This window comes from Strix aluco, chromosome 5 (assembly GCF_031877795.1).
Source record: "Strix aluco isolate bStrAlu1 chromosome 5, bStrAlu1.hap1, whole genome shotgun sequence".
NCBI lineage: Eukaryota > Metazoa > Chordata > Aves > Strigiformes > Strigidae > Strix > Strix aluco.
In genome coordinates this window covers 21,241,437-21,263,280 of record NC_133935.1, presented here as the reverse complement: position 1 = coordinate 21,263,280, position 21,844 = coordinate 21,241,437, and the positions used below count along the sequence as shown (strand labels likewise).

Genomic DNA, 21,844 nt, shown 5'->3' with positions numbered 1-21,844 from the left:
CTCAAGTTGCACCAGGGAAGGTTTAGACTGGGTATTAGGAATTATTTCTTTCCAGAATGGGTTGTTAGGCATTGGAATGGGCTGCCCAGGGCAGTGGTGGAGTCCCCATCCCTGGAGGTGTTTAAGAGTCAGGTTGACATAGCACTGAGGGATATGGTGTAGTTGAGAACGGTCAGTGTTAGGTTAATGGTTGGACTAGATGATCTCCAAGGTCTTTTCCAACCTAGATGATTCTGTGATTCAGTATGAAACGGCTATTTGGAAAACACAGTAATAGATGGTTGCAGGAGATTTGTGTATCACCAGGCAAAATAGAGAAATAAACCAGTGATTAAGAAATAGAATTTCAAAGAAATTCCTTAGGGCAGGGGATCAAATCCCACACGAATTAAATACATCAGTATGCTTTCCAGTTAAGGATAAAGGACAAAGTTGTAGTGTGCAGAACAAGTGGAAAAAGGTACCAAGACCAAACAAAAGAGATTAGTTTAAAAGTGCTTGACGCATACTTGACTGTGTGTGAGAACATCTCCCCCTGAACATACAAAGGTAGGTATAGAAAGCTTTTGGTGAAAGAGATGATACAATAAAATGTTTCTGATGGGAGAAGGAAGGAGAAAATATATGCCTCTGTATACAGTTATAATTTTAAAATAATATAAACAAAATGGCCAGTGAGCAGTCTTTTTCCCCTTTTAGTTCTGTTTTATTGTTAAACTTACTCCCTCTGGAGTCACATTCTACAAGAAATCACAGGGTGACTAATAGAAAGAAAAGGAGGGAAGAGAAGAGGCTATGAAGAAATCTCTGAAGCAGGAAGTTGATAGGGAGTCACTTAAATAACTCACGTGTAGTATATCTCCCAAAGCAGAGGAAATGCCACTGGTGTCTCTGAAGGCATTAATTTCTCTAGCCCAGGTGATTATTAACAAGAATACATGATAACTCCTTCAAGAACGTGTCTGTTCCTGAAGACAGGAAAGCAGTTTATGCCATGCTTGAACTGAATGAAAAGCCAAGGAGGATACTGAGAGTTGTGGCAGATGAGAACTGGGTTCTAGGGAACTCAATTCAGCAGAACACCACACTTGGGTGAATAAAACTGGATAGGATTAAATCCATGCGTCCCTTAACTGTCTGGGTACTTTGAAAAGGATAAACAAAAAAATTAAGGATACAAAGTGGACAGTGAACATAATTTACTCCTGTTTCAGAAAGCTTTAATTGAATGCCCTCCACAAGAGGCTGTTAGTGAAAATAAATGACCAATGGTAACTACTATCCAGGCTTGATAATTAGAGAAATCACCAAAACAGCAACAATAAACACCTATTCTTCAAGGCAGACAAAGATAACAGAAGTGCATCTGAAACTCACAACTGCAACTTGTGCTGCTCATATGTTCTCAGACTCGATTCGTGCTTTTGGTGTTTAATTCAGGGCAATTAGAACACTTGACTTTCAGAAGTGATGGACTTCTTGCCTCATAAATTCAGACCCCTTTAGGCCCTGTTACCTTGGAGGTGACATTGTTTCACCTTTAGGTCTTTATCCATATTTCACCTTTCAGTCTTTATGCAAAGACTTATGTGCATGACTATCTTTAAACATCTGTATATTCTTATAAAGATCATTGGGGCTATTAAGGTGCTTTAAGTCATGAAATTTAATCTTTCCAGGATTTCAGTTGGAGATTTTTGGAGGGTGGCCTACAGGAAGTGTTGAAAGTGGAGGGTGGCAAAGAATTAGGAGTTACCAGTTCACATGAACTAATAACTCCAGACCGATCATGTCAGAAAAATAAATTTAAACTGTAAAAAATGAATTGATAAAGAGGCATATTGAAAATTCCTAATGGAATCTTTCAGCAGGTAATGCAGGTTCATGCACAAATTCAAAAAATCAACAGTGATTATACTTTAAGTTTTTACTTACAAGTTTTAGACTCTTTGTTTGATGAGTATGCTAAATAAAATTTTTAAAAGGCAATAAATGTGAAATTCTCAAATTCCTATGTTCTTTCTTCCCCACTTTTTCCTATTTTTAGGAAAAAGGTGGAACAAATGCAGATACAATGTAGTCAAAGAAGGGAAATAGAACTTATTTTTCCCTGTCTGTATGCCAACTTTTCTGTTTTAGAAAGAAATACCTGAAAATAATGCTTTTTTTTTTTGCAAATAAACACTTCCAGTGAGACAGTAGCACTCATTTTAGGTTATTTACACTAAAAATGAAATGTGTTACTTTTAAAATAAAAGGAGGTACTTCTACTTTTTCTACATGCTCAGGCTTTCTTAAGTGTTTTTCAGTATAGGAAAACACTGACGTAAGAAGGATGTGTGGGAAGATAATTTTCCCATGTTTTTGAAACTTCCTTCAAAAAAATGGAATTTCCCAATGGAATAGCTAGGCTGCCTCTAGTAATTAACTTTGTAGAAGAAAACCAGCTTAGCAGATTTAAATTCTGGGAAAACCACACCAAGACATGGAATTAGTTTGGCAAAGAGACAAGAGGGTCTTTGTGATTCAGATCAGAGATGAGAAAAGCCAGTGAGTGTTGTAAATAAACAGGATGACTAGGTATTTAAAAAGAAGAACGGACACCTAGGTTATCAAAAGGTGAATTTGCAGTGTGCCATGAGCTGTACTACTCCATATCTTGCCATCAGGTTTCAGACTACATGACATTGACTGAAAAAATATAGATGACAGTGTTGGAAGTGACTGGTAGAGGAGAGGATGAGACTGCTGAAGTTAGGATTAGTTAGGTTAGTATAGAATTTAAATAAATCTCTTATTGCTTAATTCACCAAAGAAGAAATGTTCAAAAGGAACTGGTCAGAACTGAAAGAAGAAAACAAAAGCAAAGAAAGCATGGCACGTACAACCATGAGCCAGACACCTTCTTCCGTACCATTTGATGACTGACATAGTCCCATATGATTACCTGGATGATATTACACCTATTTAACTAAATGGGTCTAAAATGATTGCCACAGAATACTCAGAAGATAAAGAATAGGACGGTTATATGAAATATATATATGAAACGAGTAACATTTTTTCATACAGTTTGAAGTGTACCTGCAGAATTCACTGCTTTAGGGGAATGTAGGGTCAAATGTAGCGACCGGATTAGAGATTGAAAGAAGGAGTATTTTATTACCACTAACAAAATGTGTCATCCAGTATGATTTACAGGGAAAAAAAAAAAAAAAAAAAAAAGAAATCTCATGGTTCAGTAGGAAAGTTCCCTGTGGGACTTTGGGAATAATTCCTTCTGCCAAGCTGTTATTATGCTATTGGTTAGATACATCATATGTCTCCCTCCAACACTTCTTCTGAAACATTAGTTCCTAGACCCAAATATGGACAGGTTATTAGTACTATTTAACATATTTGCTGCACTGTGAAGGTACATGGAACTGGAAAAGACAAAGTTATTGATTCCTCTTCCCTCTGAAATCTGTAAGAGCTGAGCTACCGATTCATGCCTCAGACTCAAAACTGAGCAGACTTATTGGACATCATTTAAAGATGAAGGTAGAAATTAGAAAACTTAACTCATCCCTTGTTGGGGTGTTATACAATCATGAATGCAAAAGTGAGCATGACTGCATGAATCGTATCAGCTTCAAAGGGTTCTCTGAAGACTCATATTGAATTTGATAGAAAGAACTGCAGCCCATGCCTGACAGCATGCGATTCTCAAAGCTGCCATGTATGCCTTTCACTTTATTTACATCAGAAGAAATACTCCAGATGCAGAATACTGCAGAGGACCTATCCTCATGAAGCTTTATGAGGAATAAGAGTTTGGTAATGACTAAAAGCCCTCTCTGAGAACAGAAAATGGACAGCTGTGGCAAGCAGCTTCCTAAATTCTGAAAGGGATGACCATTATAAACAGTTCAGATAGGGACTCCTTTTCTATAAGCCTTCATTCACTTGCATAGATTTCATTTTACAGAAAAACAAAAAAAAAAGAAGTTTGTGTAATTTGTGTAAAGACCAGTTGCATGTATAAGGACTTGTATCAGATGCTTTTCATTCTTTAAAGCCACCTATATAACTTCACAAGTATACGTATAGCATCTACCCCAGCGTCAGCACTAATAATTCTAAAGATTTGAAAGCACTGTGCTGCTGTTTTATCAATATTATTATAAGAGTATGATATTTTTGGGGGTGCTAAGAACTCAGACAAAAATCTAATAAGAAGTCAAATGAAAATCTAATATAAAGAGCTGTTAAAGAAACCAGGAGCTAAACCTATTTCAGGATTTGCCTTGTGGGAATTAGTAGATACAAATAGCGCTGAGGGTTTCAAATTTTGAAAGAGCCTGAAATTTATGGGATGTAGAAATGGGATATCCCTGTGTTCCTGTGTTAGAAATAATATGTTACATTTCATGAAGGTGCATACAGTTTATGAGAACTATAGTCATTAATACTGTATCTGCTCAATTGCATGTAGGTGTGAGGAAGACAACCATTATCCCATGATGTTCACAACCTGCTGTTAAGTGTGAGTGCTAGTTCTACTAAGGAACCATGAAGGCACTCCATGAATGGAGGTCCTAAAATGTATTGTTTATTCTATAGTTTAAAAGCAATATACTGCAAGAAGAAACAGGAAAAAAATGGTTGCTGTTTATTGAAGTGACAATATTTTAAGTCATTTTAGACTCAATAAGAAGGTGTAGTATGACTGAGTTGTAAAGTAATAAAATTAACATCTATTTTTACTAATGCTATTACATGATTTCTGTTTAAATTTGGTTGTTATGTCCCCTATATATTTGCTTTGTCCCGTTGTTCACTCAAACTAGATAATTCTTTGTTCATGTAAAATTACTGCTCGAGGAAATTCCTGTTGGGCTCCAAAAGGAGGTTTGCTGGAGTGAGGGATGCAGCACCTGACTCTGAGCATACATGAGTATCTTTTTTTATTACTCTGTTCTGCTTTCCACAGCAAATAAGTAGGATTAAGGGAGCATATCTTGAATGATTGATGATAATTCTCAGCACTGCAACTAAATCTTTTGACTACCTGGTTTAGAAGTACTTATTATCCCCATCAGCTTCCCTCATATCAATACTCTTACGCTGTTATTTCTGTCTAACACACTCACACTGAGATAGACTAGAATGGTCAAAGGCCATCTTAAAAAAAAGGAAAAAAGAAAAAAGAAGGGAACAATTAGTTCAAACATAATTCTGGGACTAGTTCTGGAAATTATTAGGAAACATGGAGGAAAGACACACACACACTACTCATCAGTATTAGGGATCATTTATCCATTGTCTACTCTGCTATAACAGCTTCTTTGTGTTTTGCACATACTGCCATTGTCCTATCTATTCTTATTCTATTCCAATTCATTCCTCCATATGTTCAAATTAGGAACTAGAATTCATGATCACACTATTTTATTTATCTTTATCACGGGATAGTTACATCACAGATAGATACAAACACGGAAAAATCACAGTCGTGTTTAGGTAAAATCAGATATTTGCGAAACAACCCCTGAGCTCAGTCTGGTTAGATGTCAAGCTTCGAAAGGTAATGAAAAAGTTTGTAATTTTACCCACAGAGGCATAATATAATTCTTCTCCATGTCTGTTTGGAAAATTTGGTTTCTTCTCTAAATATGGGAAGAAAGTGGTGATTTTGGATTATAGGTACAGTGGTCTGTTAGAAAAAAAACTAGAATGGAAATCAGAATTCTTTTGGCATAGTCAAGTCTACTATTGTGGTCACTAACGGATTGTATCATTGAAATCTCTGACCAAACAAGATTTTTTTTTTTTTTTAGACTGAAAGGGGATCTCCAACATCTACTTTTAATTTCTTTTCCAGTTATTCTTATATTTTTGAGAGTTTTGTGAACAACAAAAAGATGTTGTTTTGGAAAACTCAGGAAAAAAAGCACAATCTCATTTGTATTTTTTCCATGGGAGTTGAAAAGGCTGTGAAATTTCAGAACATTACTCTAAAGCTTACTATGTGCGTTACTATAGATACTAACCTTCTTATGCTTCCAAATGTCTGTGTGTGACCTAAAAATCTTCCAAAATCTATGTAGAACATGTGTCCAGCATTTGTCAGCATTACATTGTCACTGTGTCAATCAGACTCCCGGAATGAAGGTAACCACATACCAGCCAGCGCATGAATAAAAGAAATTCCTTATTGCCTAGTTAATGAAACAAAAGCACTTACTGGAAATATACAGATATATTTGTTTGTGATGCTAACAAGAAAATCAAAAATTGTAGTTCTGCAAATGCTATGCATATTGCTAAAATTTTAACAGACAGGTGTTTGTAGGAATGGTACTCAAGTAATATACAAATTTCAAAATGACAATGCAAGAACAATTTTCTGCATGAGGTTTTCCACTTGTGTTTTACAGATACTTGGAATTCTAAGGAAAACTTCTAAGGTGAAATGTATCTAAGAAAAGCAAGCTTCTGGGCAGGAAGCTGACATTTCTGTTCAATACCCTCCATGTATATTGTAAAAACAATTGCTTGGAAATTAATTGGAAATCCACAAATTTAACCATTTGCTTTGTAAAGAAAGTAGCTTATTTTGTACCCACTGTACTGTTCTGTGCCTACATGGGTCTTTTTTCTCCAGAACTCAATTGCCTTTCTCAAATCCCAAGCAATCAAGACACAGTATACCAACCCAAAGAAGCAAACCCCATTTTACAGAAATGAACTGAAACAAAGAAAGGCTAAATTGTTTTCTGCTCATAGAATTAGAATCTGCAAATCTGAATAGACTATGGGATCAAACCTAGTGTTGTGCAGAGACCCTCAAGACAGTGATTAAACCAAAAACCAGTCTAGCAGTCACGTTTAATACAACCCACTCCTCTGATGCTCTTTTACATGGCGGAGATGTATACTTTCATGGTTAGTCTGCTCCACATGAGTAGACTGGCTCAGTCAGATCTATCTCTACAATATTACATTGTGGCATTGCTCTTTGACAAAAATGTGCCCATGGCAGATGTAGAAAAATCTACAAGCTAATGATCTGCTCACCAGACACCCATAGATGTATTTCAAGTTTTCTGCTAACTTCAGTGGGAAGTATTTAAAAACTGTGACTTCCAGTAGAAGAATCTACCCAACCTCTTTCACAACACATATATTAAGTGTCCCCTTTCAGGGGAGAGTTAATCCTGATTCAAATGATGATCACTCTTCTACCCCAAAGCATAAGGAATAGCTTTTGTCTTTTTTTAATCTTACCTACTAGAGTTTAAGAACTGAAAATGCAGAAAATTATTCAGAAGTTCCTTACCTTCCCATGAATCTAAATCACAATGTAATTAATTTATATAGAAACCAAAACATTCTTAATCTGTGATCTTTATGTTTTTGGACAAAAACTACATTAGCCAAGGTAAATAATTATTTAGGTATTCAGGGTTTCCCTGTAGATGCAGGGTGCCACCTGCAATGGCTGATACGGATGACAGGACTGTGGAAGACTTAATGCACAGTACAAGAGTTGGCTGAATTTTATGTCTAACTGTACTACCTATTCACTTTGATAACCTTGGATAAAACACCTAAGCTTTTTATGATTTTGTTCACCCAACTGTAAAATGAGGATATTAAACCTTATTCTGCATTAGTTTTTTGAGCACCTTAAATACAGTATTGTATGAGTAAAAGATTATTAAGGAGTAAAAAAAGAGAAAGGTTCATACACCACAAAGTGCAAAGTGAATGCATAGTAGTAATTTTATGCATGCACTATGCAATCAGATCCAATTGCATGTTATATGTTTTAAAAATTGAAAGAAAATGTGTAGAAATTGGTTTTAGAATATTCCACATTAAGAAATCAGGTTTTTAATCAATAACTAATAGTATGTCACTTTTCAGTTGAAATGTTGGCTGCACTTCTACCATAACACTGTAAACATAAAAACTTGTTAAAAAAAAATTCATTCTATACAGATTGTTCTTGTTTAATTGAATCAATGGGATATACTATGAATTTAAGTGTTCTTACTGAAAATGTGGATGAGCAAATGCCTATAGAATAATTACAAAATTCCTAAAGTTTATCAAACATATTTATGCTATACGTCTACTAATGAACTGTTAGAAAAGGACTTCATTTTCAGAGTGGTAAACACTCAAAACTCCCCTTTAAATATAAAATGTTGGTTACTTATCTACTGTAAGCACAGAGTAATGTTCTAAAAATTGTCTTGGTAACACAAACATTAAAAGGTTTTTCATGGGCCTCAGAACATGCTCAGCCAACAAAGAATTAATAGAAAGTGTTCCTTGGGAAAGCTCTGCTTCTATAAATAAAATTTCCAAATTTTTGGCTCATGCATAACGTCTCATTTCATAAAAGCAGATACATTACATGGGATCCCACACTATGATATGAAAAGCGTGATCTTATGTGTCATATGACTAACTAGTTTTGATAAAACAGCTTTCTAAAACTCTGGGTATTGACATGGTCATTTCCAAATACAGGAAATCCACTGAGACTTTTCATGGTTTATATAAAATATGTATTTAGAGAGTTGACCTAAAAATAAATGGTTTTGAGTTCAATACTTAATTTCTACTTCAGCTTCTCTTTATTACTAAATTTCAAAACATCTCTGACACATTTTTATAGAAAATGTATTACAATACATCTGATCCAAAGTAATATCTCCTTAGAAAGAGACTGATATTTAAGTCAATTCCCTGGCTTCTATGCATGTGACTTGTTTGTCTTGTGTCTGAGTCATTTGTTTTTGCGCCTTACTGCCATTTGGTTTCTTTTTTCCCATGGTAAAACATGAAATGCATAATAAGCTTCATTATAATGTTACCTCTTGGTAACTTGATTCCAGAGGATGGTGATGATGGAACCATTTTTTAATTGTGTTTTCTTTCAATGGTTCTATCAGTCCAGACTCCCTGTGGATCTTCGCTAGTGTGGTAGCATCTGGCACCATCTGTACCAATCCTAATCAGATAAAAAAGAGTTCGCCTGAAAAACCTTCAACTTTAAAAATATATGAAGAACGTCAGTGCATATTGCCTATTGTTGGATCATTCCATGCAGAAAAAATACATGCTTAAAAGTTTATAATATAATGAATTGTGCTGGTTTCAGCTGGGATAAAGTTAATTTTACCGATAGTAGCTAGATGCAGCTATGTTTTGGATTTGTGCTGAAAACAGTGTTGATAATTCAGGGATGTTTTAGTTATTGTTGAGCAGTGCTTACACAGAGTCAAGGCCTTTTCTGCTTCTCACCCCACCCCACCAGTGAGTAGGCTCGGGGTGCACAAGAGGTTGGGAGGGGACACAGCTGGGACAGCTGACCCCAACTGACCAAAGGGATATTCCATACCGTATGGTGTCATGCTCAGCATATAAAGCTGGGGGAAGAAGAAGGAAGGAGGGGGTGATGTTCAGAGTGGTGGCATTTGTCTTCCCAAGTAACCTTTATGTGTGATGGAGCCCTGCTTTCCTGGGGATGGCTGAACATCTGTCTGTTGATGGGAAGTGGTGAATGAATTCCTTGTTTTGCTTTGCTTGTGTGTGCAGCTTTTGCTTTACCTATTAAACTGTTTTTATCTCAACCCACAAGTTTTCTCACTTTCACCCTTCCGATTCTCTTTCCCCCATCCTACTGGGGGAGTGGAATGAGCGAGCAGCTGTGTGGTGCTTAGCTGCTGGCTGGGGTTAAACCATGACTTGAATGCAATAGAAAATGTAGATCAGGATTGTTTTTTTCTTTCTTTTTGGAAACAAAAAACAAAGGACACTTAGTAAAAAGTGGCAGTTCTGTGAATGAGAAATAAAAACACCAGTAACAATATTGTGGACATAACTGCCTCAAGGTACCAACAAGACAAACAATTTAATGAGATACAAAGTGGGTAGAATACGTAAAAAAACAGTAAAAATCTATAAAAAATAGAATCAGATATTTACTATGAAATATAAAGTTATTTCATATGTGTTTATTGTCTAGAATGCTACACAAATTTGTCTGCAGTATGTGATGCTGATTGCAGCTGGGAGAAAGGATAGTAGATAGTGCAGAAATTAGTCTGATCCAATATGACATAAACTGGGACTTTGAAGTGCAGAGAGAAGCCAAGCATTTTGCAATGCTTCACTTGAATCTTCTGTCTATACTGCATGCACTTAATTCCTTTTTTGGAACTGAGACCTGGCTTGCCAGCCTCCTGTCCCTGTCCCCATGTGTGGTCCCCTGGCATGTCATCCTGCAACTCTGTATTACAGGAAGGACTTCTAACAATTTAACTTGGTGACAGGTTCCTCTACTATACCATGCCTGGAAAGTGGCATTCTACCAGTGCTTTATCTGCTTTTCACATTTCTGTGAAAAGTGATTTCCATGTTCCCATGACTATGAAATTATCATCTCCCATGTCCTTTGTGTGGAAAAGGTGGCCCATGGAGCAAGTCATTAGCCTAAGACTTGAAAGACCTGGGTACCCAAGTCTACTTAAGCACATGTCCTGTATGACCACAGGCATGTCACTTGATCCTTTTATCCTTAATCATTAACTGTAAATCAACTATACCAACACTTCTGTAGTTCATAAGGAAAGATGCTGTGTGGAAAATCTGTCAGACACCAAGAGGCTTTCTGCTGCTATGGTGCTGAAAGGAAAAGACTGTCAGGCAGAGAGTATTATTTGCAGACGATCCCTGGATCTTTCTTCACAAAAATCAAATTAAGACTTAGTATATATGAGAGACTATAGTATTACATTCAGAAATAGTATTCTTGTAAGATTTGCCTTTGAAGCAGAAGCCTTCAAGCTTCGACTCCCATCTCTACAAAGAAGGGAAGAGTCTTTCTCAGGTCACCTTAACCACCCACCATGTGCATGAACTCATCTATACTTTCTCCTAGTTCCTTCAGATCATTCAGCCTCTCTCATTTTCTCTTTGTGGCTCAGAAAGTAATGATTTTTAATTTCTTTTTATTTTAATAGTTTTTATACAGCAAGTAATCTGGATACATCAGTCTTCTATTTATGAAAGGATTATTTTCAGTAAAAGATTTGGAGAGTCAGTAAAAAATAGTAAACTTGTTGCTGTCAGTAAATTTCTTTAGCAAGCAATTGGTATCCCTGCTACAGCTCTGCTATAACAATCATAAAAGAGAGAAATAAAGCTTTCAGATGAGTCAGGCCTACCTTAAGCAGCATAAATCGCAACAGTAATATTTCAAAATCAACACTGTGAAGCTGCCATCACTTGTCTGCAGGTACTTTCTGCAGCCACATGCGTCTAGGTTTAAGCATCTATGCAGGATCGCACTGGGTTAAAAGTTTAGTAGCTATGGACAATTTTCTCCAAAGCCCTCTTTTTGATGTGTGAAGTTACTTCTAAGAATCTGGTGCAAGCTGATGATGTTGAGGTTTTTAGAAAATTCTAGCCTAAGTTGCTACAAAATTCAAGGAGTTTGACTGTACTTCACCTGGAGAGGCAGAATGAATAAATAAAATGAACATTCAGGAGTAGGCAGTACTCAATTCGGGGCTTGAGTGACTGAAATTCTGAGCATTTTTTTTTTCTTTAAGGGGGAAGATAAATAAGACACCCATGAAAATGAAAGTTAAAGGGAGGATTTTTATATACTGCTGTTTACATGAAATATGAATAATGTAATACAGGTAACTTTTATAATCTAAAACTGACCTTGGCCTTTTCCTGTAGATAAACACTTATAAATGATCATTTGCATATCCAGTCCCTCTTGGAGCCAAATGCTGTCCATCAATCAAATAATTTGCAGAACCAGCATGTCTTGACATAGATCATTGCCTACCTGTGAAAATTGCACAAGAAATTGAAGTTTCCCCTTCAATACCAGACAGAAATAACTTCTATTTCATTTGGACTTTCTCCCCCACCAAAATAGCTTTGTTTTTCTTCAAAGTTGCTGTTTATCTTTTCGTGTTGGAAAAGGACAGAGTAGATGGCACACATATGCAGAAATAGTTTTGGCAGCCATTGAAATGGTAACAAATACTCACTGATTAACTGCAGCCTTTCTGCTTATTATTCCTATGGAATTATTAAACTGTGAAAATTTAGTCCAAAAGTAGGATCTTAATTTAGATACATTTTAAAGTCTACCTAATGCTAGATCCCTTTTCACAAATGACAGCATTTGTCTAACATTAAGCTTCACAACTTGGTATTTGCAGCAGGCTGAATGGGAATTTTATAATGAATTTATATTTTGTCTGTGACATGATTCATATTCAGTTTCAAACAGTGATGCAGTGTTGACTGTTCTCCCCATGGAGTGAGTCAAACAATAATCTTAGTGAAATGGGGCTTTAATTGTAGCCACAAGAAGTAATGAAGAGATTATTTTCAACCATGGCTGAGTAAATAGCCTGTGAAAACAAAAGCCCTTCTTATTTTTATTTCCCCCTCTCCACCCCATCTAAAACACATGTGACTTTTACGGTATTTTTAAGTGTTTTATTCTTTTATGAGATTCTTTTTATATAAGTATTCCAATCTACAAACATTTACTGCTATGAAATGAGTACCTGAGGAGACATAAACTCATCTTTAAAAAAAAAAAAAATCAAATTTATTTTTCTTTCTTTTAAAAGTAATCTTGACTCCAATCATGTCTTCTTAGTACCTAAACTTATGAAAAATCTTATTCTCTCCACTTACCTGCACTCCTTCCCTCACATATACAGTCAGTAGACAATTTAGTATGATATCTGTGCTTATCATTTTATGTATGCATTATCCATCATAAATAAACAGTGGAACTATAATACAAGTAAAAGATACTATAACACAATGGTTTGCTGACAGGAGAAGGTGATGTCAGCTATAATACTTCCACAAGAAATCCAGGTTTCAACAGTTGTTGTTTGTTGAACATTATTGGGCAGGCAAAATACTGTCTAGGCAGAACCAGCACAAATGTTTAAATGCCCCATGAGCAGGCAATTTGCCCAAGTTGCTCAAGTAAGTAGGAACCTGTCTATTTAACATTGATTCTCAGATGAAATAGCATAAGAATCAGATTTCTAAATGTTCAGAAAAACTTAACATTGCCAGCCTCCTCCTAACATGCCTGGAAAGCATACTTCCATTCTTGAGAATCGCAGCTGCTCTAAAGGTCAATTTAATTCAAGACAGCCTAGAAATCTTTTTTTTTTAATTTATTTTTATCAATATTTTAGACTTCTGGTTTGGAAAATGATACTGGAAAAGATCTAGGAATAATCTCTTTGGCAGCACTGACCATTTTGTATCCATCAGACATTTTATGAACTTCAGTGTTCATTTCTAAAAACAGTATCCACTGTTATGGAAGACTTTTGCTTTTGAAAGAGAAGTAACTTTAAATTGAATGTATTGTTTTTTGTGGATGGACACAGCACTGTCCTAAACTCTGAAGCTTTTCTAGGTGACAACAGGAAAATAAACCATAGTTTATTTTCAGAGTCAGTTCCTCCAAGTAACTCCAATAAGACAGAGTTCCTCTGCTGTCCCCTTCACCTCCATCTTCCTCAGGCCATTCCCCTGTGCTGGCTAATAGGGCCAGAATTCTATGTAGCAAATGCAGTCTCTAACACTCCAGTATTTTGATTTGTTAAAGACATACGGACAAGGTTAATGGATTCAGTCATTCTGAACTATCTCTTCTCTGAGACTTCAGTGTGGTAAATAAACTAGGTTTAAAATATAAACTTAATATTTTAGCCTGGTTGTCTCCACTAAGAAAAAAAAATTGCAAGTCGTTTGATTCTCTACCGATCAAAACACTGGTACTTCAGTGCATTGCCTCAGCATCTTCCATTAAAAGTTCTAGTGTCAAAAATAATTGGGAAAAGTGAACAGCAAAGCCAAATCAAACATCCTGAAGCTCAAGGTTTAAAACATAAATTAAGTGACTTTCAAATCAACATTTCCCATACAAAAGGAACTGAGGATCAGAGGAAGAACATACATTAAAAATAACACTGATGTTTCTACTTGGAGCATTTGCATTGATGAAGGAGATTTTTAATGGAAGAACATTGGACATAAAATACGAACATGACTTCAGGGAAAAAAAGATGAGAGAGAAAAACAAGTGTCACATACAAAACACCGAGCTAATACAATATCTCTGAAAAAGGTGCCATCTTTAAATAGTGCTCAGTAGCACTGATAACAAAAATAAATAATTCCTGATGTTATTGACTGTTTAATTGTGTCAGGAAAATGAGAAATTCCTTCTCCCATACAATTTGTTTTACTCAATAATCAGATTATATGGATGGATAATATTTTCTACACTCATTGTTTTTCATTTTCAACCAGGCCTATTAACAATAAACTTTGGCTGTGACTGAGTGGATGAAGTACATAAGACTGATCTAATGAGAATCTGTAAAGCACTGAAAAGCTTTTGGTCCCATCATTTTCTGGAAAAAAAAAAATGCTGAATCATATATTCTTTATGGAAGCAAAGAACCTGCTAATTTCTTTGGTGACCTCACTCTGGCTAGGGATTCAGGAAACTCTGAAAATCATAATCTATTTGTATGGAATTTATCTTAATTAAACATAAATTCTGACTTCTCATGCCCTACAGCTCCTTCCACCCGAAGACCTCAAAGGGCTTCAAAAAGCATTAATGAGCCAAGCACTGCAAATCCTCTGTGAGTTAGGGTGGTATTATTATCATTATTAAGAAAAGTGGGGAGAAAAAAACAATCAAAACCACAACCAAAGACAAAGATAAATTAATGGCCTGGTTTCTAGAAATAATGAGCGCCCCACAGGATCTACTGCCGTCCTTACTAGGTGCAGTGTAATGGAGGCTAATTTGAACAAAAACACTACTAGACACAGCTGTCTCTTGCTTTTCATCTAAACATCTCAAAGCATGGTACAAGCATGTAAATATTGTCTTAGCCAAATCATACCTCTGCGACATGCAATAGCTATTATTGATGGTGAAATCCTGACCCCCATGGAAGTTTGCCAATTGAATTGAGTTGAAATGTCTCAATAAGTGCTTGAAAGTTTACTGTGAGTTAATGCATTATTGATAGACCTGGGAGCAGTGCTTGCTACTAGTAAAATCAATAGATGACACCAAAGTTAGTTAAATTTAGGTAATTATAAGCACTTAAAAATTCTGATTTGCATGATTATACTGACATACAGTTCAATCAAGAAGCTGCATATATTTATAGCAAGATAATGGCCTGTAATGATATAAGAAAAATTTAAAAAAAAGGCCTCTCTTTAGATACCTATATTTAAACATTTTGTATCTGTCCAGCCAAGCTGGTGCAGTATAAATAGCACAAGTGTATGGTGAGCTACCTTCCCATTAGTCATTATTTCCAAAAAGCTTAAAAGCAGTGAAAAGCAGCAGGCTTCAAATTCTTCTGACTTAGATCATGCACAATTGGCCTAAGCCTGTGGGGTGCTGGAAGACCTCTGTTCTCAGCCAGATCAAGGCTGAATAGCAATGACTTGGAGAATCACAGGTCAAAGGCAATTGAAGGGATCAGCACCTTGTAGAAGCTGGTCCACTGTGGATAATGAGCCAGAGAAAAAAAGCAGAGCACAAATTGCTGCAATTAGGCAGCTATAACTGGTAATAGATATGGGTGTTCAGGTTTGTTTTCTCTTGCTGCTGGATACCTTTTCCTTCTTGAGAGATAGAACAGCTTATTCCTGCCATAATATTGTTTATGAAAATATTTCTAAACAATGAATAACTGAGTCTTAGTACTGTGGTCAAAGTCAAGTCAAGTAACACTAAAGAGCATTGTTGTTTCCTTTATTCTTGAGCCATTTTTAATAGGGTTCATAGACATGGGCAAGTTACTGTGAGTACTTAATATTTTAGCAATTCTCAGCACGTACATAGTGTCACCTCAGCAAAAAGAAAGCTAGCTCTAGACCTTTAGCTGCTCCCATACATGACAGGGGAGAGTCTTAGATGAGAAAAAAACTGCCACCAAGAGCTACCTGGGCAGGATGGTAACCATGTCTCAGCTTCAGGGAAGCCAGGTGACCTTGACAATACCAACACCATGGCAGGGCAGCTAATTTGGGAGCAGGATGCTCGGAGTTTGAAATCTCTGCTGTAGCTGGTGTGCAAGGTGAGACACGCATGCAACACCCACCTCACCAGTCCCCTTCACCCCTGCCTGCAACTAAGGTCCCCAGCTTAAAGGTGATTAGGCTAGATGTCAGTTTACTATATGACTCATGCTTAATACCAGTAAAATTATTTCCCACTCAATGCAGCTATTCATTGCCTCTCCCCATTTATACTAAAAAAAAAAAAAAAAATTTAAAAACATAATCCACTGCATGAGCTAGACTTACGTCTGCCTCTATGCTTTGGACAACAAGTGAGGATTCAGAGGAAGCTGACAAACCTTCACCTCCTGGAAGAACTGCTGAAGCCTGTTGAGCTCCACCTTTAACACCTCCTGCAACATGTGAATCATTATGGCAACCTGAAAGGACCTAACAGCAGCTTTTAAGCCATTGACTGTCTTTCTACATTTTAAACAAGCAGTACAATTTCTGTAGCTAGTAGCATCCATGTGACCTTATGACAGCTAATGAGGTCACACTGAGGTGCAGTTATTAAAAATAAAAACTGTGATTTTACTCCAGATTCATGTTTTTTCTGCCTAGATGCGCTACCAGTTCATGTTGTCATGTAGGTTCAGATTCAATACCCTTCATTAGAGTCTGATTAGCCTTGCACCTGCTCTACTGCACCTCATGTCTTTTTTGCCTTGCTGGACAACTTCACAATCTGTTGCTTGTTGCCTCAACACTGTGATCTCCCTTGCCTAACTGTAGGTGTGTTAACTGCAAGGCTGAGTTTCTCAGTATCACAGCCTTGAGATTAATCCCTAAAAATCTGAATTATGCATCAGTAATGTATAATGTATCACTGCTATTTCTTTTTGTTGCATGGATTTTTCTCTTTGCAAATATTTTTGTCATTTTACTTCCATGTTTGCTTTGCTGCCCTCAGTAGCAACAAGGAGAGTTTTTGGAAAAATCCTTTGCAAATCTTTGAATCCTTAACAAGGCAAAAAGAATTCATGATAACTTTCATGATAACCAGAAGTGGCAGGTGTATTTTTATTTGGCTTTCTGGTCTGTCTTGCTGAGATCTCAGCAAGAAGCAGTTTTACATATCAGGTAGGTAACAACAGCTGTTTTGGAAAATTAACAGTTTTGCAGTGGAAACGCACCTATGCAATATAAAAGCTGCACCCATTGGAAGAGATGCCTGGAGCCTTCTACTGCCAGGAATGCATCTCTGACGATATGCATGCAGTATTAATTGCCGAATGCTCTATTAGAGGTACTAAGTACAGTCCACTCTGATTGGCTTTGCTAAGAAATGAGGATGTTCAGCCTGACAAGGACAACTGTTAGCAAGGTTTTCAAGAAACACTGCAGCTCTACAAGAGTCAAATATTTTGGGATTAGGTGCTGAATGTGAGCATTCCTTTCAGTAAAATGTTAATCAGCTTTGTTTCCACTATTTCTGACCACCTCCAAGTTTGGTTGAGAAACCATTGATGAAGAAATTTAAATGGCTTATAAGATCCTCTGACCTCAAGAGTAATGATGAGAGTTGTCCCATTAGATATGTATGTTTTACTTGTTTTCAGAACAGCACAAAATTTTACAAATTTTAGTCAAATCTTGGGTTTATTTATATAAACAGCATTATAGGAAAGAAGTGTCACCTTAGAAAAAAATTAAATTACCTGAAGAACCTTAGACGGAAGGGGAGATATTTTTTAACAAACCCTTCTTTTTGGGTCACTTGCAGCTTTTAATTTTTTAGCAACATCTTCCAGAATTCAGATAAGTTTCCCCTCCTTAGACAACTCATTGTTCAGGGTTTTTCCAGCACAGAATTGGAGAGCAGCCAGTAGTTTCTGACACCAGATTTTGAAATTAACTTCACTCCGTGCATTCTTCAACAGCCCGAAGGAAGGAGGGGGAAAAAACATCTGTGTATCTAAAACTGATTTTTATTTTATATCACCTCTAGCAGGAACAATAAATGGACTCCAGACTAATCTGTATTTGGTGACTTTGGGCAGCAGAGAATGAAAAAAATTATTGTTTATTTGTTGGCAGTACTCAAGTCCCATTTGATAACTAATGAGATTCTGAGTGTGTTGAATCAATAGGAACCTGCCATTTCTTATTGTCATACATAGTGCAGTGCCTGTATTGCTTCTTATTTCTGCAAGAAAAGTTTAAAAAGTGAAAATGAGTCATATTTTCTGAAGTCCAGTCTTAAATATATATCCCTAAATCTATTTTTTTTTCTCCTGTCAATACACTTACACCACCAAGCACATCTTTCAGCTAGGAGGGGCATTTAAAGACCACTTTAATCTCGGACATATCATCAGTTCTAGAAACTTTCACCATTTTAAGTTGAGGAGACATTTCTAAAATTGACCATACTGCTAAGAAGAGTGAAATGAGCCTACTTTATTCCTTTCTTTAATGGTAAGTGTTGGTCTAGAGCAAAAACTCAGCTCTTAGTTCTACTGAAGTTTGTATTAGCTTTGGAACTGGAGTTATTACCAATACAAAAGTCAGAAATAAAACCAAAACCATACTTTATTTATTTATGTTCACCATGCACTCTTCTCTAATTACACATTCATTTAGGCCAGGAAAACTGTGGAGTTTAGGGGTTTTTTTAGTTAATTGAACTGATCACTGAGAAATTTTTTCCTTATGTGGGCCAGAGGTTTTGTACACATTTGATTTATTTTTATAAGTGTAGATAGAATCACCAGCTTTATATTTCTACTGACATCCTGCCCATTGCCTGGGATTTCCCTTTGCCTGAATGACTGATGAACTGCTCTTTCCTTTTGTCTGAACTTTCCTCCCCACAACTTCATCCTTAAGAACATCTCAAACCTTAAATTCCTTATAAATGTCTGAACCTTAAAGCAGTTTCCCTCACCTGATGAGGTTACTCAAACCTAACAACTAACGCTGATTTTCATAGGACAGAAATCAAAAAAGCTGTTGACTTTCAAGGCACATCACATATGAATGTGTCACATAACAAAAAGCAGGAACAAGATATATATCAAGCACTGATATTTAAAGGTAAAAAAATCATAATTCCTATAGACACTTCAACTCCTTCAAATCTTATATAAGGCATTACAATATTGCTACCGCAGCTCATGCATCTTTTGGTGATGAGGGATTCTTGTCATCTTTCATAAGGCAATGATCCTTCTAGGTCCTCTTTTCCGATATAATTCAATGCAGAATAATATCACCTACTGGTTTCTAAAAAGCCTTTCCAGTTACACAAAACCTCTGAACATCTAAGGGTTTATGAGTACCAAAAATCTTAAAAGAATGTGTGGTGTTTCTATCAGAAATGCCTAGACATGAAAGGGAAGAGATATGAGAAGTTTACCATCAGCACTCTCTGGATGAGATTGAAATAACATTTCTTTCTGTAGACTAGTAAAAACAAATAATTACTTTTTGAATCAGAAAGAAATACAAATTGTTATTGCAGTGCCTGGTGGAAGGCAAACCCCTGCTACAGAGGTAGCTGTATTCTTATCCTGAACCCTCCACTAACTGAAGAATGCTGAGAGCACATGCATATATAGTGGCGGATAAACTAATTCTTCCAGATTTCAAGCAGAGTAGAGTCCAAGATTCCACAGGATGGGATTCATTTGCTTAAATACAGATACCTTGTGCCATTTTAGATATCCTAAGAAATCCCATTTGGCCTCCAGATGCTGCCTTGGAAGGGCATGGGTCCGCTAGAGGCAGTATCTCATGTGTGCCACATCCATGCAGATGTCTCAGATGCCCTACACTGCCTAAAATAGACTATGCTTAGGGTACTAAATCACACCCTGCTGTGGCCTTTTAGCTTAGTTGTAGGCAAATAAGGTGATTTAAAACAAAAACATACTCTGTTCACTTCAACAGCAAGTCAGGAACAGGCTTGGTGATTATTTTTTAAACAAAAGCATGACTAGCATGGTCCAAACTGTCATATGGGCAGGAATTTTAGTCTACCAAGCAGAGCCCAGCTCAGTCTCAGTCCAGCTAAACAGCTTGTATTTCTTTTGGAGCACAGGCAGAATGAATTTGTTTACTTCTGCCCTGCAAAGACAAGTGCAAGTCCACCTAACAAAAGATGACATCACAGTGGTATCTATTTTGAATTGGCCAGGTTATGTGGGTGCAGAATCTTCTGTCTGCACTTAGACTTGCATTGGAATCGGCTGCTGAGCATCTAAGCCATATTCATTCACCTACTCCATTTTTAATGATACATATTTAGGGCATCCAGGAAGGCTACCTTTTCATGTTTGAGATGTCCCTTTAATCCTCTCAGATATACAGAACATTAAACCAACTTTTATTTCTCTAAAATGAAAGGCTTAGGATCTCACATACAGGAAGCAAAATATCAAAACCAAAATGTTTTCCTATTTTAAACAGAGCTACTCCCTGCATAAGGCAGATCAACTTAGAAGATCCATTTTTTGATTATTCTTATGTCTGAGTGTTCACAGAAAACAAGTTTATATACACATACAGTATAAAGATTTCTTTTTAACCTGAGAAAGGATTATGGGCCAGATTAAGATACCTTATGCATAAGGCGTATATGAGGACAGAGGATGTATAGAGTCTGAATCCTCTCACATGTACTTCTTGAGCCCAGTCTGTGAGGAAAGTTGAGAAAGTCATCATGATCTCACTGGTAAAATCCATTTCCATGCCAGCTGCAGCCCAGCACACTCTCCACAGTCCAAACCCACATGTCAGCTTTTGTCAGTGCATGTGCTTCCCCATGAGGGACTCAGGGCTCTGCACTCAAAATGCATCTAGCAACTGAGGTACAGGCAACGCAACTGTCTTCTGCTGCCCCACTGGGGTAGGTATGCTTTTAAAAGCCTGTAGACCTTAATTTGCAAAATTATTTGGATTAACTGGGTCTGACTTTTATATTCATTTTATAAAAGCAGTCTCAAGGAGGATACAAAGAACAGCTTTTAATGTGATGACTCATTGTAGGCTTTGCTGAAATGTTTATTCAACAACTGAACAAATATGCTGTTGTAATTCTGTCTTCCCAGTTCCCTGGCGTGCTCATCGTCACCCTGCCATTGCGAGAACTCAGAGGAAATAGGAAAGTCTGCAACTTCTGAGGCTGCAGGATGGAGAAATGTTCAAGACTCTAATGAAATTTTCAAGTTAGAACAGGATGCCTAGCTGTGACAGAGGAAGACAAAATTGGAATGATTTAAAACTCAAGGCTGCCAGTAAGGAAGTATGTGAAGGGTGGTTTTTTTTTTTCTGACAATTTTCACATGATTCTGCAAGACAGAACTCAATATAAAAGCCTGGCTTTATGCCAGGCCTAGACAGAGCATCTTGCTCCTAACAACAGGGAGACTTCCTCACTCTTCAGGGTTCTCTGATTTGGGACAAATGCCCTCATTCTCAGCAAGGACAGGGGAATTCACTGTCCCAAGGTCACTTTTGTGAAATAGCACAACAGGGCTGGAAACAGAAGGATGCTGACCTGAAATTTAGCAATGAAGCAAGTTAGACTGCCTCTGCTTAGCAGCAGTCAGAGGATCCGAGTCAGATTCTGGGGTGCCCTGAAAGACACCCCTGACTTCTGCAAGCAGCTGCTTCCCTTCCTTTCCGCATAGACCCATACATGCCCGCAATGTGGCTCCAATCCCATTTTCTGACA

General features: G+C 36.9%; 1 protein-coding gene across 1 annotated transcript in view; it reads right to left on the bottom strand.

The window, feature by feature from the left end:
- Nucleotides 1-21,844, bottom strand: part of PIK3C2G (phosphatidylinositol-4-phosphate 3-kinase catalytic subunit type 2 gamma) — a 212,386-nt gene that overhangs the window by 70,480 nt on the left and 120,062 nt on the right. The window contains 8 exon segments of the mRNA XM_074825864.1: nucleotides 6,036-6,140; nucleotides 6,142-6,203; nucleotides 8,874-9,010; nucleotides 11,734-11,863; nucleotides 14,024-14,116; nucleotides 16,411-16,439; nucleotides 16,442-16,517; nucleotides 17,868-18,049. Of these exon segments, the coding sequence (XP_074681965.1) occupies nucleotides 6,036-6,140; nucleotides 6,142-6,203; nucleotides 8,874-9,010; nucleotides 11,734-11,863; nucleotides 14,024-14,116; nucleotides 16,411-16,439; nucleotides 16,442-16,517; nucleotides 17,868-18,049 (814 nt within the window).